Source organism: Schistocerca cancellata, chromosome 5 (genome assembly GCF_023864275.1).
Source record: "Schistocerca cancellata isolate TAMUIC-IGC-003103 chromosome 5, iqSchCanc2.1, whole genome shotgun sequence".
Classification (NCBI taxonomy): domain Eukaryota; kingdom Metazoa; phylum Arthropoda; class Insecta; order Orthoptera; family Acrididae; genus Schistocerca; species Schistocerca cancellata.
Window position 1 is genome coordinate 549,684,957 of NC_064630.1, and position 19,755 is coordinate 549,704,711.

General features: G+C 37.9%; 1 protein-coding gene across 2 annotated transcripts in view; it reads left to right on the forward strand.

The window, feature by feature from the left end:
- Positions 1-15,611, forward strand: part of LOC126187412 (gamma-interferon-inducible lysosomal thiol reductase-like) — a 31,823-nt gene extending 16,212 nt beyond the window's left edge. For both annotated transcript variants that reach the window (XM_049928479.1, XM_049928478.1), the window contains exons 4-6: positions 1,951-2,097; positions 7,677-7,739; positions 12,231-15,611. In XM_049928479.1, the coding sequence (XP_049784436.1) occupies positions 1,951-2,097; positions 7,677-7,739; positions 12,231-12,278 (258 nt within the window). In that variant the 3' untranslated portion in view covers positions 12,279-15,611. The remainder of the gene's footprint in view (positions 1-1,950; positions 2,098-7,676; positions 7,740-12,230) is intronic.
- Positions 15,612-19,755: the final 4,144 nt, after the last annotated feature.

Here is a 19,755-nt window from a genome sequence, read left to right on the forward strand (position 1 = left end):
TTTTCATCTGTAGTTACGGCACGATTAGTAAGTGATCTTTTGTAATGGCGCACAGTGCGAAGTTTCCTTGCATGCTGCACCTTGTTTTAAAATGTTTCACACTGAAAACTATGTGATATATTGTCACAGTAAATTTTTGTTAACTTCTGCAATATATCTTATCCATTCCCATCCAATATTATCTTAAACTGAAAAATGAAAACATCAAGGAAAACTTTTAACGTGTGAGAAAAGTACATGGCACCATTGCAGCAAGGCATGCTGGCGCATCTTACCCACTGAGGAAGAGGTGCATGCACAAACTACCCACTTAACAAGTCAAGAGGTTTTTTTTTTTTCCTGAAGGTCGCCTTGTGCTGATACACTTTCACGCCTAAATTAGATTTTACAACATTTATATATATTTCATTGAAACAACATGACATCTGTAATAGAAATTACAATATCAGAATTTTAAAATGAAATTTCAGAAGTTTCTTTGCTTTGAACCATGGCTCCAAATTTTTATTTGATAACAGAACACAATGCATTTGTGTTGCTTCTGTACACAATTTATCTTGCTTTTTTTCTGAATACATTTTTTTTATATTTTTTTTATTACAAATGAAACTCCTCCAGCTGTATTTAAGATTTCATATTTATTTGGCTACTAGTTTTGACATTGCGTCAACGCCACCTTCAGACCCATACGCTCTGATGATACCAATTGTGTGGAAGAACGTCGAAAGAAACTAGTCACCAAATAAATATGAAATCTTAAGTACAGCTGGAGGAGTTTAATTTTCAATAAAAATTATACCAGGTGATGCCCCATCGTCATCCAATTTAAATGTGGATGTACAAAGAAAAAAAATTTTTTATTGATTAACATTGTTTAACATACACTGCAAAAATCAAGACTCCTGCCAAACTTCAGGCTAACTCACTATGCAGCTGTCTGTTTGTAGCAATAAAGATTGTATCATTTAAAGTAGTCCATTTGGATGCACTATTAGTGTCTTTAAAACACATTTTCTTCATTCACAAGTACCCCCTTGGTTCACACTGTCTGTGAAATATCAAGATATTGAAAGAGGAGCTCCAGATACAAATCAGATTGATTTGGAATGTATGAAAGTATGCAATTATAAAGACTATATTATGAGAAGGAAAGTCACTACTCATCATAACGGAGATGCTGAGTCGCAGATAGGCACAACAAAAATATTTTCACTTTTTGTTGTGCCCAGCTGCGACTCAGCATCTCCGCTATATGGTGAGTAGCGACTTTCCTTCTCATAATATTGTTTCATTCCATTCTGGATTTTCTATTGTTCGATTTCAATTACAAAGACTGATGTTCAGATGTGGGGATGGCTACACAAATTGTGAAAACATTTAAATGTGGTTGTGAAATTTTGGCATATAAGAGATGCATGTTTACAAACTTATCTTTCATTAGCACTCCTTTTTTCCCCAAGAAAATAATGTCAGATTAGGTCCATTACAAAATTGTGTTCATTTTTACTGATTGTCTTTTTTGTGTAGTGTGTTCTTAGAGGGAGAATGACAAAAAACGAAATCCTCTGAAAACTAAAAGACATTACTAAAAACTGTGTGATATGTTTTATGAATTAATTTAAGAACCTGTTAAAGAACTTTATGACTCTCTGTTACAAAGCCTACTTTGAAATGGGATTACTGTGGTAATTGAAATAGGAACATACGCTTTGGAAGCGTACAGTAAAAATTGATTGCTCTATTATACAAAAACTCTTATTGTGCACATTTTGGGGCTTTCTCATGTATTTTTACAGATGTGGTGTCTATGTTTACTCCTGTTAGCATCTTGTTAGATCAATTCCCTTCTTTGCTGTTGTTATACTTGTAAATTGTCATATCCATTATGTTTTCTAACATGTGTAATTAGCTTTCCATTATTTTTTTAATTTTATTATTATTATTTTTAAGTGTGCCACCAAGCTCGGTATTGCTTGGGACCCAATTCTGCAGTGTTCAAGAGCAAGGGAAGGAAATGAGCTGCTAAAAGCAAATGGTGATGCTACCTATGCCTTGAATCCAAGTGTATCGTTTATACCAACAATAACACTGAATGGAGTAAGTAGCACAAGAATGACATTTATTTCCTAGTTTAGGATAGTTTCAGGCTGCACTGTACAGAGGTGTTTGAAGCCACATAAATATACAGTAATCAGTTTACAGTGCTCTACACTCAGATGGTTCATGTTACATTTGTCTGATGCATCATAATGACCTGGAATGAGTCAGTTTTCAAGTTATGTATTGCAATTCATAGTGGTTGCTTACTGTCATTATATAATTGAATTTTTTAAATATTAAAAAAATTAGATATAATTTTTGATTGCATTAAAATAACTCAAGTGGTATATTAATGATGCGGTGTAAGTTATTAAATAATATGTTACTGGAATATGTGTTATAAGGGGTGTTGCAAACATATTATACAGGTGGTAGAGGATTCTAAACAGTATTTTGAGATACGGAATAGTCAGACATGAGTATTCCGTTTCTTATTGACTCAAACAATAAATACTTTACGACAGTTCAAGATCATAGCAGCTGTTCGAAGCGATGAGTGGCAGTTGTACTGTGCACATTATAATGTTGAATATTTTTGCTGTGTTGCTAGGACCTTGCCAACCAGTTCCTACTGGCATTTCATACAGCAAAAATTTCATTACCCTGGAGGAAAGGTGTCCACTAGAAAGAGATCTGACAAACACATTGGCTGTGTGACAAGACCCCTTCATATTCTAGTGATGAGTATGCCTGTTGTTTCAGTGCTCTCAGACAGTAATATCAAGGTAGGATGGTGCTCTGTTATGTTGAAAACATAACAACTTACAGGCAATGAGAGATAATGTACTCACAGTGACAGCTCATCTCAACTCTGCACAAAAAAACGTGCACCATTCAAATTGAGTCTTCTTAGTTGATTTGGCATAATTTCAGCTCACATTTTCATAGAGAATCATTTTTCGTGATCTGACACGAATGCGGGTGTGAATCTCCTTCACTCCAGCTAGGACTATTGCAGCCAGTGAAAATATCATCACAACTGAAATATGGTTCAGCTGTGAATGATACAAACTGTACTATCTTCAACACTGGAATACCGTGCTGGTTAGCCTATTGAAAAAATTGAACTCTGGGTTTCATGTGGGTGTCGTCTGGGTGTATTACTTGCACATGTTGCTTTTCACTGAGGTGCAATTGCTGTTCAACGCGTACTGTCAACACTATTCTTCAAAGTGTGCATTTCATGGAAAGTTGACAGATGCCTATTGACGAATCTTCACTCACAAGCCAATACTCTCTCTTTAAATTATAATGTGCAAACAAGTCTTTGTTGAGAATTTTGACCAGCTCTTTGTAGCTTAAACGACCTCGTCTCTCCTAAGTTTCTATCTAAAATTATAAATTTCTGTCAATGAGAGTGCAATCTGCTGCGAAACTTTTGCCTGTACCTTAATTTCCTTTTACATCATGCATTAAATACAGGTTTGCCTTTTCCTGTCATGCATAATCCTCCATTTTTAGGGTTGTCTTCCATGTGTATAATTTTGTCCTCAAAGGTTTGGCACACCTTGTATAAGAGGATTACTCTACTGAACAATGGAAAATCCAGGATGGAATGTAACAGTATTATGAAAAGGAAAGTGCTGCTCACCATATAGTGGACATGCTGAGCTGCAGATAGGCACAACAAAAAGACTGACACAATATAAGCTTTCAGCCAACAAGGCCTTTGTCAGGAATAGATGACACACACACACACACACACACACACACACACACCTGCCAGCCTCTGGCAGCTGAAGCCAGTCATCCGTTTTTGACAAAGGCCTTGTTGGCCGAAAGCTTATATTTTGACAGTCCTTTTTGTTGCGACTCAGCAACTTTCCTTTTCATCATATTTATCACACTATTGAGTTTGAAAGTGTGCTATTGAGCTATACAAGAGTAGAATTATCATCACATAAACATTTATAAAAGGATTATAGTGTCTGACCATATGAAGTTGGGTGCTTCCATGTCATGACTGTGGTACAATATGTCAGCGGGTGGATGAAAGTGCATTTGGGTGTGTGTTGTAGAGCATGTTCCAGGTTCACCAGATGCAACAAAAAGAGGCTTTTACTTGTATGAAAAGTGTGATAGCAACTGAACCAAATGCAGAAATATTTTTGGCAACCTTTAGAGCTGTCAGTGAATTTACAGAATGCAAGTGTAAAAGTTGATGTGAATCAGTACAGATGGCATTCCCTATATTATTTAACTTTGAATATTTTTTGTAGTTTTTATGTCTAATGTGTAATATGGCATTTGATTCTAAGAATAGTGCATTGTTTACTCGTTTGACTGTTATCACAGTGATGGCATCATCACTGTGGTAACCAAACTCTGTATTTCGTTAAGGTGTATAAAGAGAACATTGCTAGGCCTACAAAGTATTATTGGTTACTCCTGCTTCGTCATGTTTGAGCTGTGTCAGTGTGTATTTTATTGTCCAGATTGAACAGGCTTTAAAGGAGTAAATGTGTTTGAATAAAATAAGAACTTAATCATTGTGATCAGAGAAGTCCATATCCACAGCAATAATCCGAAACAAACTGAACAACAATCAGATAATATCGACTGTTTGTGAGCAATGACCAAACATGAACTGAATAGATAGATACAATTTCAGTCGAAATAAACTGTGCACTCTCATTATTAGGCAGTACAGTCTTGATTTTTTTTTATACACTTTGTGAGCTGTTACTCTCAGTAATGCTTCTTCTAAATTGGTTTAGGGAATTTTAAAGTTTAAATCTGACCCTCATAATCTAGGGCTAGGCAAACCACAACATCCCAAATAAAAATGTCAGTACATGACGTGTGATGATCCTTACATTTAGATTGATAGTGTTGACTTAGATCTCATAAACCAGGTACCCACTAAGAATTTTACTGTTTATATCTTCTTTTTGTATAAATTATTATCTACACTGGTGGCCAAGATGAAAGCAACAAACGGAAATTTTTCAAGGTTGGGTTTCTTTTGCCACAAAACAGTAATGTAGAAACAATGTAAAGAATACAGAATGTAAACAACCGCAAAATGCATAATGGTAGACAAAAATGTTCTTCGGTTTTTCCAACTTAACGGATTTGTACACACATTCTGAGAACTGGTTAAGGTGCTCAATATGGGGTGTGACCACCTCTGGCAACAATGCACACATGACAATGATAGAGCATGCTGAAGATGATGTAATCAGTCTCATGTTCAGGCAATAACACCTGTTCCCCCTGCAGAGCTGCTCGCAAGTTTCGGAAAGTGGTTGGTGGAAGCTGACATGATGCAACCAATCTCCCCATGCATCTCAGACATACTCTATGGGATTCAAACTGGGAGAGTGAGCAGGCCGCACGCCATGGGTGCACCATCTTCCATTTCCAAGAGAACATCAACCACTCATGCTCTATGAAATAGAGCATAATCATCCATCAATACAAAGTCTGGGCCCACAGCACCTCGCAACAACCACACATGAAGTCCCAAGATCTCGTCACAATACCTGAAAGCAGTTAAACCTTGCCAATTGACCCATACAATTTCATGAAGAGGTATTCATGTGGTTAACATAATCCCAGCCCACACCATTGGGGAGCCCCCTCAGTATCAGTCTCTTTCTACAGTGTTTGGGTCCTGAAATAGAGTTCCATGTTCCCTTCAGGTGCCAATCTATTGAGAATCGCTCTCCAGACCAATTCGGGATTTATCTGTGAAACGAACATTGGCCCACTGTTCGACCACCCAGGTAGCATGCTGATGACTCCACTCTAAATGTTCCCTTCTGCAAAGATACATCAGAGGTACACAAACAGCAGTTCTCTGACAATAAAGGCTACTCTGCCAAAGCTCTCTGTACATCGTTTGCCTCAATACAACACATCCAGTGGATGCTGCAGGATCAGATGCCAGTTGCTGTGCAGTACGAAGGCAGTATTGTCATGCCCTTACAGTCAAATAACAGTCCTCTCTTTCTGATGCCACAAATGATTGGCCCTGCTCTGGTCTTCGGGATACAGTTTCGATCTCTATAAACCATCACCACATATGAGAAACAACAGAACAATTCACGTTAATCCATTGGGCCACTAAATTTGCGACTGTCCTGCTTTCATTCTTTCTATGGCACTCTACCACAGAGAGTATGATAGGCATCTTCTCTGTGCCATCTGTGACTGTGTACACAGCAATTTTGGAAGAGGTACAACCCACAAAAATTACCTTGTTTGATAGGTGCCCTGACATCATTGTTGGTGTGGTTGTCTGTTGACTGGAATGCCACCTTCCGTGCAGAACATGATTGTACGGACCTCTGTTGGCAGTTTGTATGATTGCATCATGAATTAGACACAAAATGGGGAAATAGCGGTTTGTTGCTTTAATTTTGGACACCAGTATAATTGCCTCTATGAGGATTTATTACTAATTACTAATATATTTTTAAATGGAATATCACTGAGTTCTATCAAAAGGGTAAGTTTTTGAAGCAAAACTATGTAGCAGAGATGTTGAGTCACAGACAGGCACAACAAAAAGACACAAGCTTGTGGCCAGAAGGCCTTCTTCTGAAATAGAAAACGTACACACATTCATGCAAATGCAGCTAGTACACACGTGACCATTGTCTCTGGCTGCCAGGGTCAGATTGCCAATATTGTCATTATTCCATCCTAGATTTCCCATTGTTTGCTTTTGATTCTGAAGCAAAACTTGGATGTAATTGTGCCTAAAACTGGTAATATTGCTGTCGAGGAACTTAAACAAAATGTTTTTTCTGACACAACTTGTAAATATCTGGATTATAAGATGACAAGTAAACATACTTAAGCTAATAATTTGAGAGATGAGTTGCCTGAAAATGTAAAATTGATGTTCAGAGGAGACTGTCATCTGTGCATTAAATGCTGGGAATTGTAGCATTGCTGGAGGTTCATTCACAATGTTCAGTCATTGCAGTAGTGTGAGCAGGTATTTTACCAATTGCTGGTTTTGCTACCTCTATAATTTCTGGCTTTGCTGCAGTTGCAGTCGACAGAATACTTGAAAAAGTATCTCTTTGTTGCAATTGTCTCTGCTACCATGGTTACATAAAATACAAAAAGAATTACTGTATGGTATTTGTTAGCGGGTACAAGAACATACAAAAGAAGAACTTCATGTCCATAACAAATAATTCAACATCAGAAGAAAAACACCATCAAACAAATGAGTACTACAGTCAAAACTAAGTTTTTGAGCAGTGATCAAGTGAAAAGTAAACAGGTTGATGTGATGGTAGTTGGCAGTTAACCACAGGTGGTCAGGCAATACAGTCTCCTTAAGTTACGCATTGTGAGCCAGAGGTATTGCCCACTGGAGCTGCCCCTGGCAGTACCAGTGGTTATGCACCGATGGCACCTTCAGCATGAAGGCGGCTGGTGTGCAGAGTTGGTATATGCCATCTCCACACCATTGTCCTGAAAGCATAATATGAGAATCACAGCTACTCTGTGCTATTGTGCAAAAGCCATGGTACAGTGTACAGCAGAGGGTAGAGCATATCAATATTATCGATTTTCTTTTCTATTTTTGCTTATTTTTTGTTGGTCTTTTACAGAATCAGGGTAACCAGGCAGCCATCTTAAAGAATCTGTTTGGAGAAGTTTGCAACCTCTATCCGGTAAGTAAAATAACGCGGAAGGCAAGTACTGGGTTTGAGAACTGGTCCAGCACACAGTTTTAATCTCAGAATAATAAAGAATTAATAAATAGGCCTAGATGTTTACTGTTTATATTGCTAAGAAATTTGAAGTTATTGTTCATATATTCTTTCCCATTCTTGTATGAAATGTGTGTGTGTGTGTGTGTGTGTGTGTGTGTGTGTGTGAGACTAGATTTATCAACCCAGTAGCAACGGATAAGCAGTTTTGTACTCCACCAGAAAGTGTTGCTTGTGAGGTCTGACACAAAAGACATGAGAAAAATGCTGCAAATGTACGTGCATACAAAATATGTGCCATTAATCGTGGTCACTTCTAATGTAGGATGTATTTGAGACAATATCAATCTTCATTTGTTGCTTCCATTCCTCAAAACTGTTCTGCCTCTCATTTGCCACAATGCTGTGCAGGAGCACCACTGTTTTTGCTTTTCAGCAAAACATGAGAAGATATCTGAATTACTCTTTGACTGTGACACTGCGGTTGGTTGATTTCCAAAAAAATTTCTCTCTTTACGAGAACAGTTCAGAAAGTCTGGTCCAAAAGTCCTGTCAACCCCACTCTATTTTTTGGACATGACATTTATTTATTTATTTTGAACATATCGTGTGGCAAACATTGATACTTTATATTTCAGTTTGTCTGGTGATCAGAACATAAGTATAGGCATCATCATTGTCACAGCACAAAATAATATGGTGCCAGGTTCTGTGTGAAATTTTCTGAAGCGTAGACAGTGTGATTTCCTTGAATGTTTCAATTCATTAAATGTCTGGCATCGTTGTTTCATGACATTCTGCTTGATTATTTCGCACTGGGAATTGTCACATGATGTCAGATCTTGACTCCTTTCAGGGCACCCGATCAGTGCTAGCAGGCGCATTGATCCTCTCCATGGGCAGTCTCTGGAGCCCTAGAATAAACCATTCACACAGCAGTTGCAAGTAAGAATGTCAATTCACTGAACTGTCAAAGAAATACGGCCCTATGAGGTGCCTAGTAGACATTGCAGCCCAGGTCAGAACATGGGGGATTATTCTCGAATTCTTCATAATAATATGGGTTTTCCCTGCTCCAGAAAAAAATACTTATATTCTGACAAGATCAATAAATAGCACATTCGTCTGGGAAGAAAACTTTGCCCCGCAGTGGGAGTGTCACAAACACATCAAGTAATCTGGAGCAAGCACCATGTCTTCGCCATATGTCCTCATTGATCAACTCTCTTATGAATGTTGGCCTAAAAGATTTTAATTCCAGATCTTTTTTCATGTGTGTCAGATTAGTCGTTTTTGGCATTCCAAGTTCAGCAGATATTTTCCTTAATGATTTTATGGGAAATCTGGTCACAGAATCCGCCACTGGTGCACATGTTTGTTGTCATTTTAATGGCTGAACCTGTCCTCTTTCCGTCAAACATGGATCCAATTTTTGTTTTCAAAGAAGTATTGTTTGCTTTGGTGGAGCTTCTTTGTGGAATGATGCTGCAAAATCCCATTGCACATCTCTAATGTTTTTCCCGGTAACCTGCTGGTGATGGCAGTCATGTGTGGGTGAAGTGTGATTGCGTGTGTGTGTGTGTGTGTGTGTGTGTGTGTGTGTGTGTGTGTGTTTCCTTTTCTCAAAGTATTCAGTTGGCACAATTATATGACAAAAAAAGACAGGTCTTGGCAGTGAATGAAATAAAAAAAGGCTGATTAGACAGATGTTAGAAGCATTGATTAAGTATCTATTAAGGAAATACACATTCAGTGGAAAGTGGACTAATTGAAAGTTTGTGTTCATATTTATTTTCATTTTTGTCTGAATTTACAAACACTAGATTTTTGTCAAAATTCACAACTACAGGTTTGATTAATTAGTTGTATAAAACAAAAATTAGCAGGTAGTAAGAAATGTGTTGAAATTGTGGGTAATAAGGCTCAAAAAGAACTAACATTTATAATCATCAGTTGCATGCCTCTATCACTAGCAAATATCTGTTTGAAAGAAAAGTTAAATGAGTAAGTCACTTTACCGTTCATAAGTGAAAAAATGTCACAACCTTCATAGAGGGTCAGGGAGATTCAGGTTCAATGTCATGTTGATGTTTACACAAGCAGAGACAGAGCACTAGGCTTAATAGGGGAAAGCTTGGCTTCATTAAAGAAACCATACGTCTGTCTGCTTGAAATGGTTTAGGAAAACTGCAGAACACTTAAATTGAGATCATTGCACAGGGATTGATCTGAAACCTGCTTGTCATGATTGCAAATTTAGTACTTTAACCATTGTATCGCCTCATTTAATAACCCTGCCAGAGCAAACAAACATCAGTGAGAAGGGAGATTCATGACACAATGTGGTCTGCTTATAGTTGAGTTAGTCATTCACTTTCACATAATTGTAACTTTTAGTGGTAATATTTAGAATTACTTACCTCCTCCCAACTGATTTACTTGTAAATCACTTTTCTTCTTTTCCTTAAGTTACAAGCTTAACATTTACATTAGCATTTCTGAGGAAACTTAGATTATGTGCCATTGAATTTATTGATCTGACTTTAGAGTATTTTGAATTAGAAACATTATTAGACAATTTTGTGAACTCAGTAGACAAGTGACAGCGTACATTAGTTACATTACATCTGCCATCTGATTGTATAGAATTTGAAAGGTGATAACTGTCCCAAAGGCTTGATGGAAGCAGTCTGCATCACAGATATCTACAGTTCCATCAGAAAGTAGTTCCTAGCATTTTATGCCCCATGTGGAAATCGTACCATACAAATGAAATCCTGTCTTCTTCTTATCCCCACCCCCCCACCCCACCTCTCTCTCTCTCTCTCTCTCTCTCTCTCTCTCTCTCTCTCTCGTGCGAGCAGACCCTTTCACGAATGTCAAAGATGAATGTTGCAGTATTCTGGTGTGAGCATATTTTAAAAAGCTTCCACAATGACACAATTATTGTTTTCATTTATTGGTGATACATTGAGGAGAACATCTTTAGTATATGTGTAAATTACTTTTCTATAAAAGGAGACCACTCAGTGAAAAGCGGAAGTGTTGGTTCTTTGGCAGGAAAGAGAGAGAACTTGATAGCTTTCACATTAATTCTGTTTTGAGCTAGAGGAGAGACAGGCAGGGAGTTGGGGATAGCTGGTTAGCAGCTTGGAGGAGGGGGAGCGAGGAGGCAGCCACCAAACTTTATCATCATCATAGTCCATCCGTATGCCATTCCCATTCCAAGCCCTTAGTCAAGGGATCATATCCTTGGGGGAGACCCAGATGTGAGACCTGCCCAATCCATCTGCTCTACACTTTCTGCTCCAGTCCTGTGACAGGTTTGTCCTACTAGGCCATATGTGGAAGCAGCCATGTCTTATACCAATTCTAGTGCAAACACCTCACAGCTTTCTTTTGTTGTCCAGCAGGGTGAATGGCCATTGCCAAACTGGTGCCAAGAGCAACGTTGACCACTCCATGGCTCAATATGCAGTTGAGCATGGTGTGCTCAATTTCAATGGCTGCTTTACAACCCGAGCCATCTGGATCCTCCCCTCCATCTCCAGCTTCTTTAAACATGTAGGTCCTTCACCTCAATCTCTGGTAACATACTGTCCCCACCCTCCAACCAACAGTTTCCCCTTCCTCCATCCTGGCACCTCCTCCCAAATTCACATACCAGCACCACTGTCAGTGTGTGCCACTACCCATCAGTTCTGACAATTCCCAAATAGAACTTTTCACTTAACATTAGTGTATGTACTGCTGTGTCAAGCTGCTGCAAAAAATATATTTTTTATGTATATGTATGTAGTGTCTGTTCTTTCACATGTCTGACACCATTTTGATCCAGCAGCCATTATGAATTAAGACACAAAGGGATTACAGCCAATGTCTGAACTTCCTTTGTGTGTATATTTTTCAAATGTAAAATATAACCAGAAAAATGCTAGAAGCTGCAAATAGTTTTAAAAAGCTTTATTTCATACCATTAGCAGCTTGGGCTATGATGTCCATCCTCAGATGGCAAAATTTTACAAATACGTTAGTGTATTCATTAGCAGCATACCATCTGCTCCTGCTTCTGTATTTCTCAGCAGCATGCTGTCAGCTCATGCAGTAGGTTACACGTAAGGCATAAGGACCAAAGCAAGACAAAACACCATCCACTGGAATATTCTACAGGAGTAGATAGTATGCTGCTAATGAATACATTAATGTATTTGGAAAATTTAACCATCTGAGGATGGACATGAGAGATCAAAAATAGTAATGGCATAAAATGAAGCTTTTGAAATGACACAGCCAACAATTACATACAATGTTCACAAGAATATTGATGGGTGTTCAGATTCTGTTTTATTGCTAGTGTTTATCCCCCTTGTTTCGACAACTTACGTTGCTAGCATAGTCTACAATGTAAATGAAACTGGGCTACTTAGATTATTGATTGTATATTTCTTTCAGGAACCTAAACCAGCAGAGTGTGAATATGAGAGGAAACCATCTGAGTAATGAAGATCAAGTTACAAATAAAATGTTTAAGATTCATTGGCTTGAGCAATAAAAAATAACTCATTCAGTATTGTTAAATACTTTGAATATCACAATATTGAGAAACTGTCACACTTAAAATATAATATCTCCTGTAATCCATTCCTATAATTACAGTTAATGCATTTATCAAAAAATGGTTAACCCTTTACCTTCACACTACCTAATCATGTGATCTTCTGTTGCCGTTCCATTACAAAGTAGATTCTTTAAAGACTGTAAATGTAAGTATTTTTATGAAGCTGATGCTTTGAAAAGACTGCATTAAAACAAGAATATGTCTGCATCTTGTGGTTCTGGTGGCCATTGTGAAATGTAACACAGAATTTAGGTAGTTATTGTACAGAAGTAAGAGTTCGGGCATTCCATGAGATTCTGTTTCACTATTTTTCTTGCCACTGATATATGCAGTAAAGTGTCAATATGTGGAATACCTATGCCATTTGGTGCTGCTGCATTGACTAATTGTCATTATATTGTCCCAAATTATTGAAATATTTTTTTTAATGTTGTTTGTAGTACCATGGGGTAACTATTGCATATGTTCCATTTCTTCCCTGAATAAATATTGCACTTTTATGGGTAATATAAAGTACAAAAAATTCAACGCTGTATTGTATAATATAATTTGAAATACAGATTTTGTTACAGTGTTTCAGTGTGATTCTTTTTTAGATTAAGGCAGTGGTCTAGAATTTAGTTTTGTAATATTGTTACACCAGTTGAGCATTGTTGTTGTTTGTGGGTGTTGTCAGCAATGTACCAGAAAATTTAATAGGTTGTCAACTCAGTGACTATCATAAGAAAAGTATAAAAATTACCCACTTTCTATTTTGAAAATGTGGGACTTTGGATATGTTAACCACAGCAACAAATAACACACACTCAGAATTGTTGAATAAGAAAAAAATTTAGAGCTTGAAACATTTATACCACAATAATTTCCACACATAACATGAACGAATCCCAGAAGTACCAAGAGACTAACTAAATTATGCCACTTGTCGCAAACAGCGATCCACTTTGTCAGCCAAAGAGTACACACTACACGCTAAGCACTTGTCAAACTTCTATTCCCACACAGCTCCCCCTGCAGTAGAACAAAGCTCCAGAAATGTAGGAAAACTGATGTTGAACTCGGTCGGGCCCTTGTATTAACTGGGAATGTCCTGTGGGGTGTCCTTGTGAAATGATACCGGGATCTCTTAGTACGACACTGGAGTATGCATCACTGAACTTGGGGGTTGGTGATCTCGTTTGTCAGTCTGGTAATGGAGATCTGTGTACTAAGTTGGTAGGTCATCAATGGGTTACAATTAAGGTGGCTTTATCCTTTTGAATGACACTGTCTTAAGTTTAGCTTAATAGTACATTCATTACACTTCCAAACTTGGAAAGGGATAGTATAAGAAGGTTGTAGTAGTGAGTGGACAGCACTGGCCCTTAGAATAGCACGGCAGCATGTGTACAAATCCCGAAGTAAAATGTTGGCATCTCAATGACGAGGTTAGGAGTAGGGCCAAAATGTTGGCATCTCTATGATGAGGTGAGGTGTAGGGCGAAGCAGGTCAGCTGGTACGAAAAACTCTGATGGAAGCCGCAATGTCTCTGCAGGGACCATCTTACTGTTGACATGCCAATGTCTTGCATGACCGCAGTGCGAAAGCCACACAGCACAGCTTTGGGTGGGGACTAAAATAGTTACAGGACAATTAGCGAAGGCTTCCAGAAATCGCAGCATATCCCAAACAAACCTCCAGCAGACATCAGGTATAAGCATTATCAAAGAAAACACTGTCATCACATCCAAAATGTTACATACAAATACGGAGAAGCTAGACACATTCAGGATGAAATTTGAGCCAGCAGAATGTATTCTAAGAGAGTAAATGGCTGTTGTTTGAAATACAAACTAAACACCATAAAAGAAGAAAAGAAAAATATACAATGAAAACAAAGAATTTAAATCCAAACTGTCTTTCATAAAAAGGGAACTAGAAAAATTGAAAAAGGGTAGGTAATCATCAGATCGGGGTCACCAATTTGTGGGTGAGTTAAATACAATACTTGAAATTGCTAAATAAGAACAAGATTTTTTTATAGCCTGTAAACATTTACACAACATTACTACTCCCACAGGACCACACACACACACACACACACACACACACACACACACACACACACACACAATCAATTTCAAAAATACTCTTCTTTTGCACTGCTTGTTACAAGAACAGTGACACAATGTTCAATCTGTTCCTTCCTCTGTGACCTAGTTGAACATCGTATCTCCAAAGGCATAAAACAATCCTCCTTTTCCTTTTGGATAGTTTCATGATCCTAATCCACTTCATCAGCTAAAATACCTCATAAAGCTGTGAATGAAGTAACTTTCTTCTCTTAACAATGTACCTCTCTCTCTCTCTCCCTCCCCAGTAATAAAACAAATATTACATTGTGGAATATAGACCACTATCAAGCTTTAAAATTTTATCCAAAACAGGATGGTCCATGTGTTTTCTTGGTTGAGAAATTGTGTTGATGTTTTGCAAATGAGTAGTTGTAATTTTCAACAGGGCAATTGTACTTAATTCAACTGAATGCTGATGATAAGTAAATATTTTTTTCTCCAATATTATGATGTCACTGGTTAATTCATATATCAATTAAATAATTACTAATTTACTTGATATTACAATGGTGCTATAAGAAAATGGCAATGTTTTGAAAAGGGGGTAAAAGAAGTTAGGAGAGAATGGCCCTTTCAAAGTCACGAAACATTTCCATTGTGAGGAGCATTTAGTCCAGTCATATCACTAGGGTGCCTAGAATTTTATTTACTAGTGGCAATGTAATTATTTATCAGCGACTAAGTGAACTGTAAAATAAAATTAGACAAGAGTCATAAATATTAAACAGTGTTCCAAAATGAATATATTGTCTTGTTGTATGGTGTATTGTTGAAAGGAGTTCTGAAAAATTGTTATTGTTCATTTTTAAGGAAAAAAAAGGAGAAAATGATAAATATACAAGAAGCCTTTTATTTGAACTTGTAAAAAGATTTGTTTTCTGTACTGTGGTTGCTTTGTTATAATTTTGATTATATACTGTGTTGTGTTGGCCTTTGTTTTGTTGGGTTCTTGTACCAAGGAAAGATAGTATGACTTTGTGCAGAAGAACCTTTTGTGTTAAGTATACTAATATTTTTAAAAACTTGAAAATTCTTTCAGTCTACAAAAGAGCCAATGTTTGTTATATTTATAAATGAAAATAAATATTTCAGAAAGGTTACTTGTATTTTATTTATTTCTGTGATCATTTCGTGCCTGTCCCCCCCCCCCCCCCCCCCCCCCACGTTATAAAAATAAGTTGCAAATTATATAGCCAACTTCTTAACCAGTACATAACTGTTATTGCCAGTTAATCGTATCTTGTGGTGTTCTTAACAAAAACACCTTTTACAGTTGTACAGGTTAGCCCTTTCCCTGCATACAAACATTATTTCTAAGGAACTGCTCTGGATACAACTGTAAGGTTTGTTGCAAATGGACACACATTACATTTGTTGCCCATAGAACATCTTCGGTCACTGCCTCTACAGCATCTTGTATTCATGCCGTAAGAGTTTGTTAATCAGGAATTGGTGAAGAAAACACTTTATCTGTATTGTAACCCCACAAAACAAGTCGAGAGGGATTATGTCTGGAGAATGTGGTGGCTCTATCATTCCCTCTGCCCGGAAAGATTTCATCCAAAACTGGTGAATAAATAACTCCCAGTGTGGCGGTACATCATCGTAGGTGAAATACCTGCAACTGAGGCGCAGTGTAAAGCCCCAACATGTCCAGCAAACTGTTGCCTGATGGTACACTCACTGAAAAAGAGCAGTCCAATAACTGTGTTGAGCATCAAGCCACACCACACATTCACATTCAGGCAGTTCCTTATCAGCTGTACCATTATATGTATGTTCTCCAACCACCAGATCTGTACATTATGCCTGTTTACATACATGAAGATGTAAAAAGTCACTTTATTAAGGTAGTCATCTGCATTGATTAATTCCAGCACATTCCTAGCAAACTTGGCATGCCTGGGGCCTATCATCTGGCTGCAAAGCTTGCATACCTTTGTATGTAAGGAAATGGTGTGAGCTATGCCTGTTCTCTGGAAACACGACACGCTGATTTCTGCAGACTGCAATGAAATGCTGTACGCACAGCGTTAACAGTGTCATCACTCATCCCTGGTCTGCCACTTCTTGCCTTGTCACTGACACTTCCAGTCTTAGTGCGCTTCCCATCTGGTGGATCTCCGCCATGGGCACTTTGGGAAGTCGCTTAACTGTAATAGTCACCATGAAATCACAAAACACATGCACTTTCTCCTGTAGGGATGCCAATGCGACACTAACACTTCTAAATTACACTACCTATAATGAGGGGGGGGAGAAACCTAATGCTGTCAGTGCACATATGGAAGTGTATCCATAAAAACTTAACTCCTTAAGCTACCATTTGAAAAAAAAAAAACTGCATAGACCCATGGAAGTGAATCAAAAAACTTTATCAGATAAGACGCCATTTTGCAACAAACTGCATAGCTTTATCTAACATAGTTCCTTAGAAATAAATTTTTATAATGAGAGTAAGACTTTATGCTCACCCTACATTCCTCTTCTGCTGACAAACTGTAAAAAGACATAATAATGCTTAACATACGTTCCAAAGAAAAAAAATTCAAATTAAATACAAATAAAAAGGATAGTTCAAACAGTACATGGTGATATAACTTGCCCAGCAGTTCTTCTAACGAACAAAACCCAGAAAGAGAGAGATACAGTCCGTGCAGCTTAGAAGCACCACACACCATCCTACTTAACAGGTGTAAATCATGCAGTCAGTGTTGAAACATTGATTAATTGTGGGGTGGATGTACAGGAAGGGCCATAACACCAAGATGAGGCCAAATTTGACTCACTAATTGAAATGTTTTGTTACTAAAGATCTTATCTTCTTAACAAAAGAAATATTTTGCTATGAAATCAGAGGAAGAGTGCACTAGTATTGGTTATCAGGTTGAAAAAAATAAAATAAAAATAATTTAGCAAAGTTAATATCACCTGTAGAAAGGTAATATAGGGTTGTGATAATCAAGAGAATGCTATAAGAAGCAACCAGGGGATAACATGATGAGAAATTACCTAAGAGTGTAGGTAGCAGCATCTTGACTTGTAGTTGCAGACAGTGGACAGGCCACAGTCGAACACAGAAGTGTGTTATCTACTTTGTAGTCAGCAGCCTCCCGGCTTGTAGCTGCAGATGCAGGTGGGCAATTGTCTACCCAGTCACATAAATCAGAAAGGTATTTGACACCTCACAAGCAATGAATGTACATGAATGAGATTTTCACTCTGCACTTGGGACCTTTGCCTTTCGCAGGCAAGTGCTCTACCATCTGAGCTACACAAGCACAACTCACAACCCGTCCTCACAGCTTTAAGGCAAAGGTCCTGAGTTTGAGTCTTGGTCCGGCACACAGTTTTAATCTGCCAGGAAGTTTTACAATGTACATCATAGGCTGCTATTACTACACTGAGTACGCTACACGTACTGTCAGCACAAGACATTCAGCAACATGGCACCTCGCATGAGGTCCACTGTGACTGACACTGATTATGTGACAAGGACATTACAGGTTGGCAGCTTCTGAAAAGATCCTGCTGGGTGCTATTGATAGCCTTGGTTCCAGGAGCAAAATAACCTGTTACCATGTTTAACACTCTTTTCTATTGCTATCCTAAATGGGGATTCTTACAAAAAAAAATTAAAAAAAAAGAAAATTATGTCACTTTGTGAGTTCTTAGGAACTGCTATAGATCTGGTAAGATTGGCATTACCCAGTTTCTCCTAAGTGCTAAATACCTCCAGCAGATGTATTCTTGTGCTCTGGGCATCATCCTTCACACCTATCTTAACAGTCACTGTTATCTTGGTGAAACTGAGAGGAGCTAAACTAACATTATCCAAAAATACTCCCATAGCTTACAAACATCAGCATCTAATTTCAGTCTATCTCTTCATTCAACAATATGTAAGAAATGCTTATGCTGCAGATTTTTGGAATACATTGTTATTTAATAACTTATGTGCCACACAGGACATGGTGCAAAGTATAAAGATGAAAGAATGTTGGGCAAGGATAGAGACAAGAGGATACAAATCCTTAGATCACCCAAATGAAATGAATGAAGAACAACTTACTTGCTAAACAAAACTTTAAATGATGTAATTGCATTAAAAACTTCACTCTCCTCTCCTTTTGGATGCAACTCAACAAGTTCAAAAGATCAGTTGTCTGCTTCTCTCCAAGTATACATAGTTGGCTCCTAAATATACTCTCCAACTTTTCACCCTATTCTTGCATCTTTCAACTCCAGGCTGTAACCTGCTTAGTCACTTCCATGTAGGTCAATGGTCATCATTACAGAGTAGGAGGTATTTAGTGAGATTGCTACTTCCCTCTTCCCCTAAAAATGCTTTTAACAAGTTGGGCTGAATTTAGAAAACCTGTAGCAGTCTACAAAGTGTTGGACTTATGATGATGTGGGGCAGGTTGACACATTGGTTCTCTCATTCTTATCTGCCACTTATTGCATGACCAATGAAGTGATGCTTGTCCATTAGTCAAGTTTGTCTTATGCTGCAAACATTCATTCCTTTGTAAGGATCAACTGATCAAGGTTCATTGTTGATCTGAGTTAGCACAAGACATGCTTGGTAACACCACTAAAACAATTATCAACACAGATGTCACACTCTGACCACAGATATTAATTGTATATCATAAACAGTATTTATTATTAAAGATGAGGGAAAATAAATGGAAGAAACTTTTCAGACTTCTTCAAAAACTTATAAAACAAAAAATAAAATAAAATAAAGCATCAGTACTATGAGAAGGAAAGTTGCTACTCGCCATACAGCGGAGATGCAGAGTCTCAGAGAGGCACAACAAAAAGACTGTCACAGTATAAGCTTTCGGCCAACAAGGCCTTTGTCAAAAATAGACAACAGACACACACACACACACACACACACCACACACACACACACACACACACACACACACACACATGACTGAAGCCTCTGGCAGCTGAAGCCACACTTTGTGTGTGTTTGTGTGTGTGAGGGGTGGGGGGGGGGGTATTTTTGATGAAGGCTTTGTTGCCTGAAAGCTTGTATTGTGACAGCCTTTTTGTTGTGCTTATCTGCGTCTCAGCATCTCTGCAGAACGGCGAGCAACAACTTTCCTTCTCATAATATTGTTACATTCCGTCCTGGATTTTCCATTGTTTGAAACTAAAGCATCAAAATAAATGGAAACCAAATGATTCCCTGCAGTTAAGGCTCTTGAATACAAAACATTGTGCAGA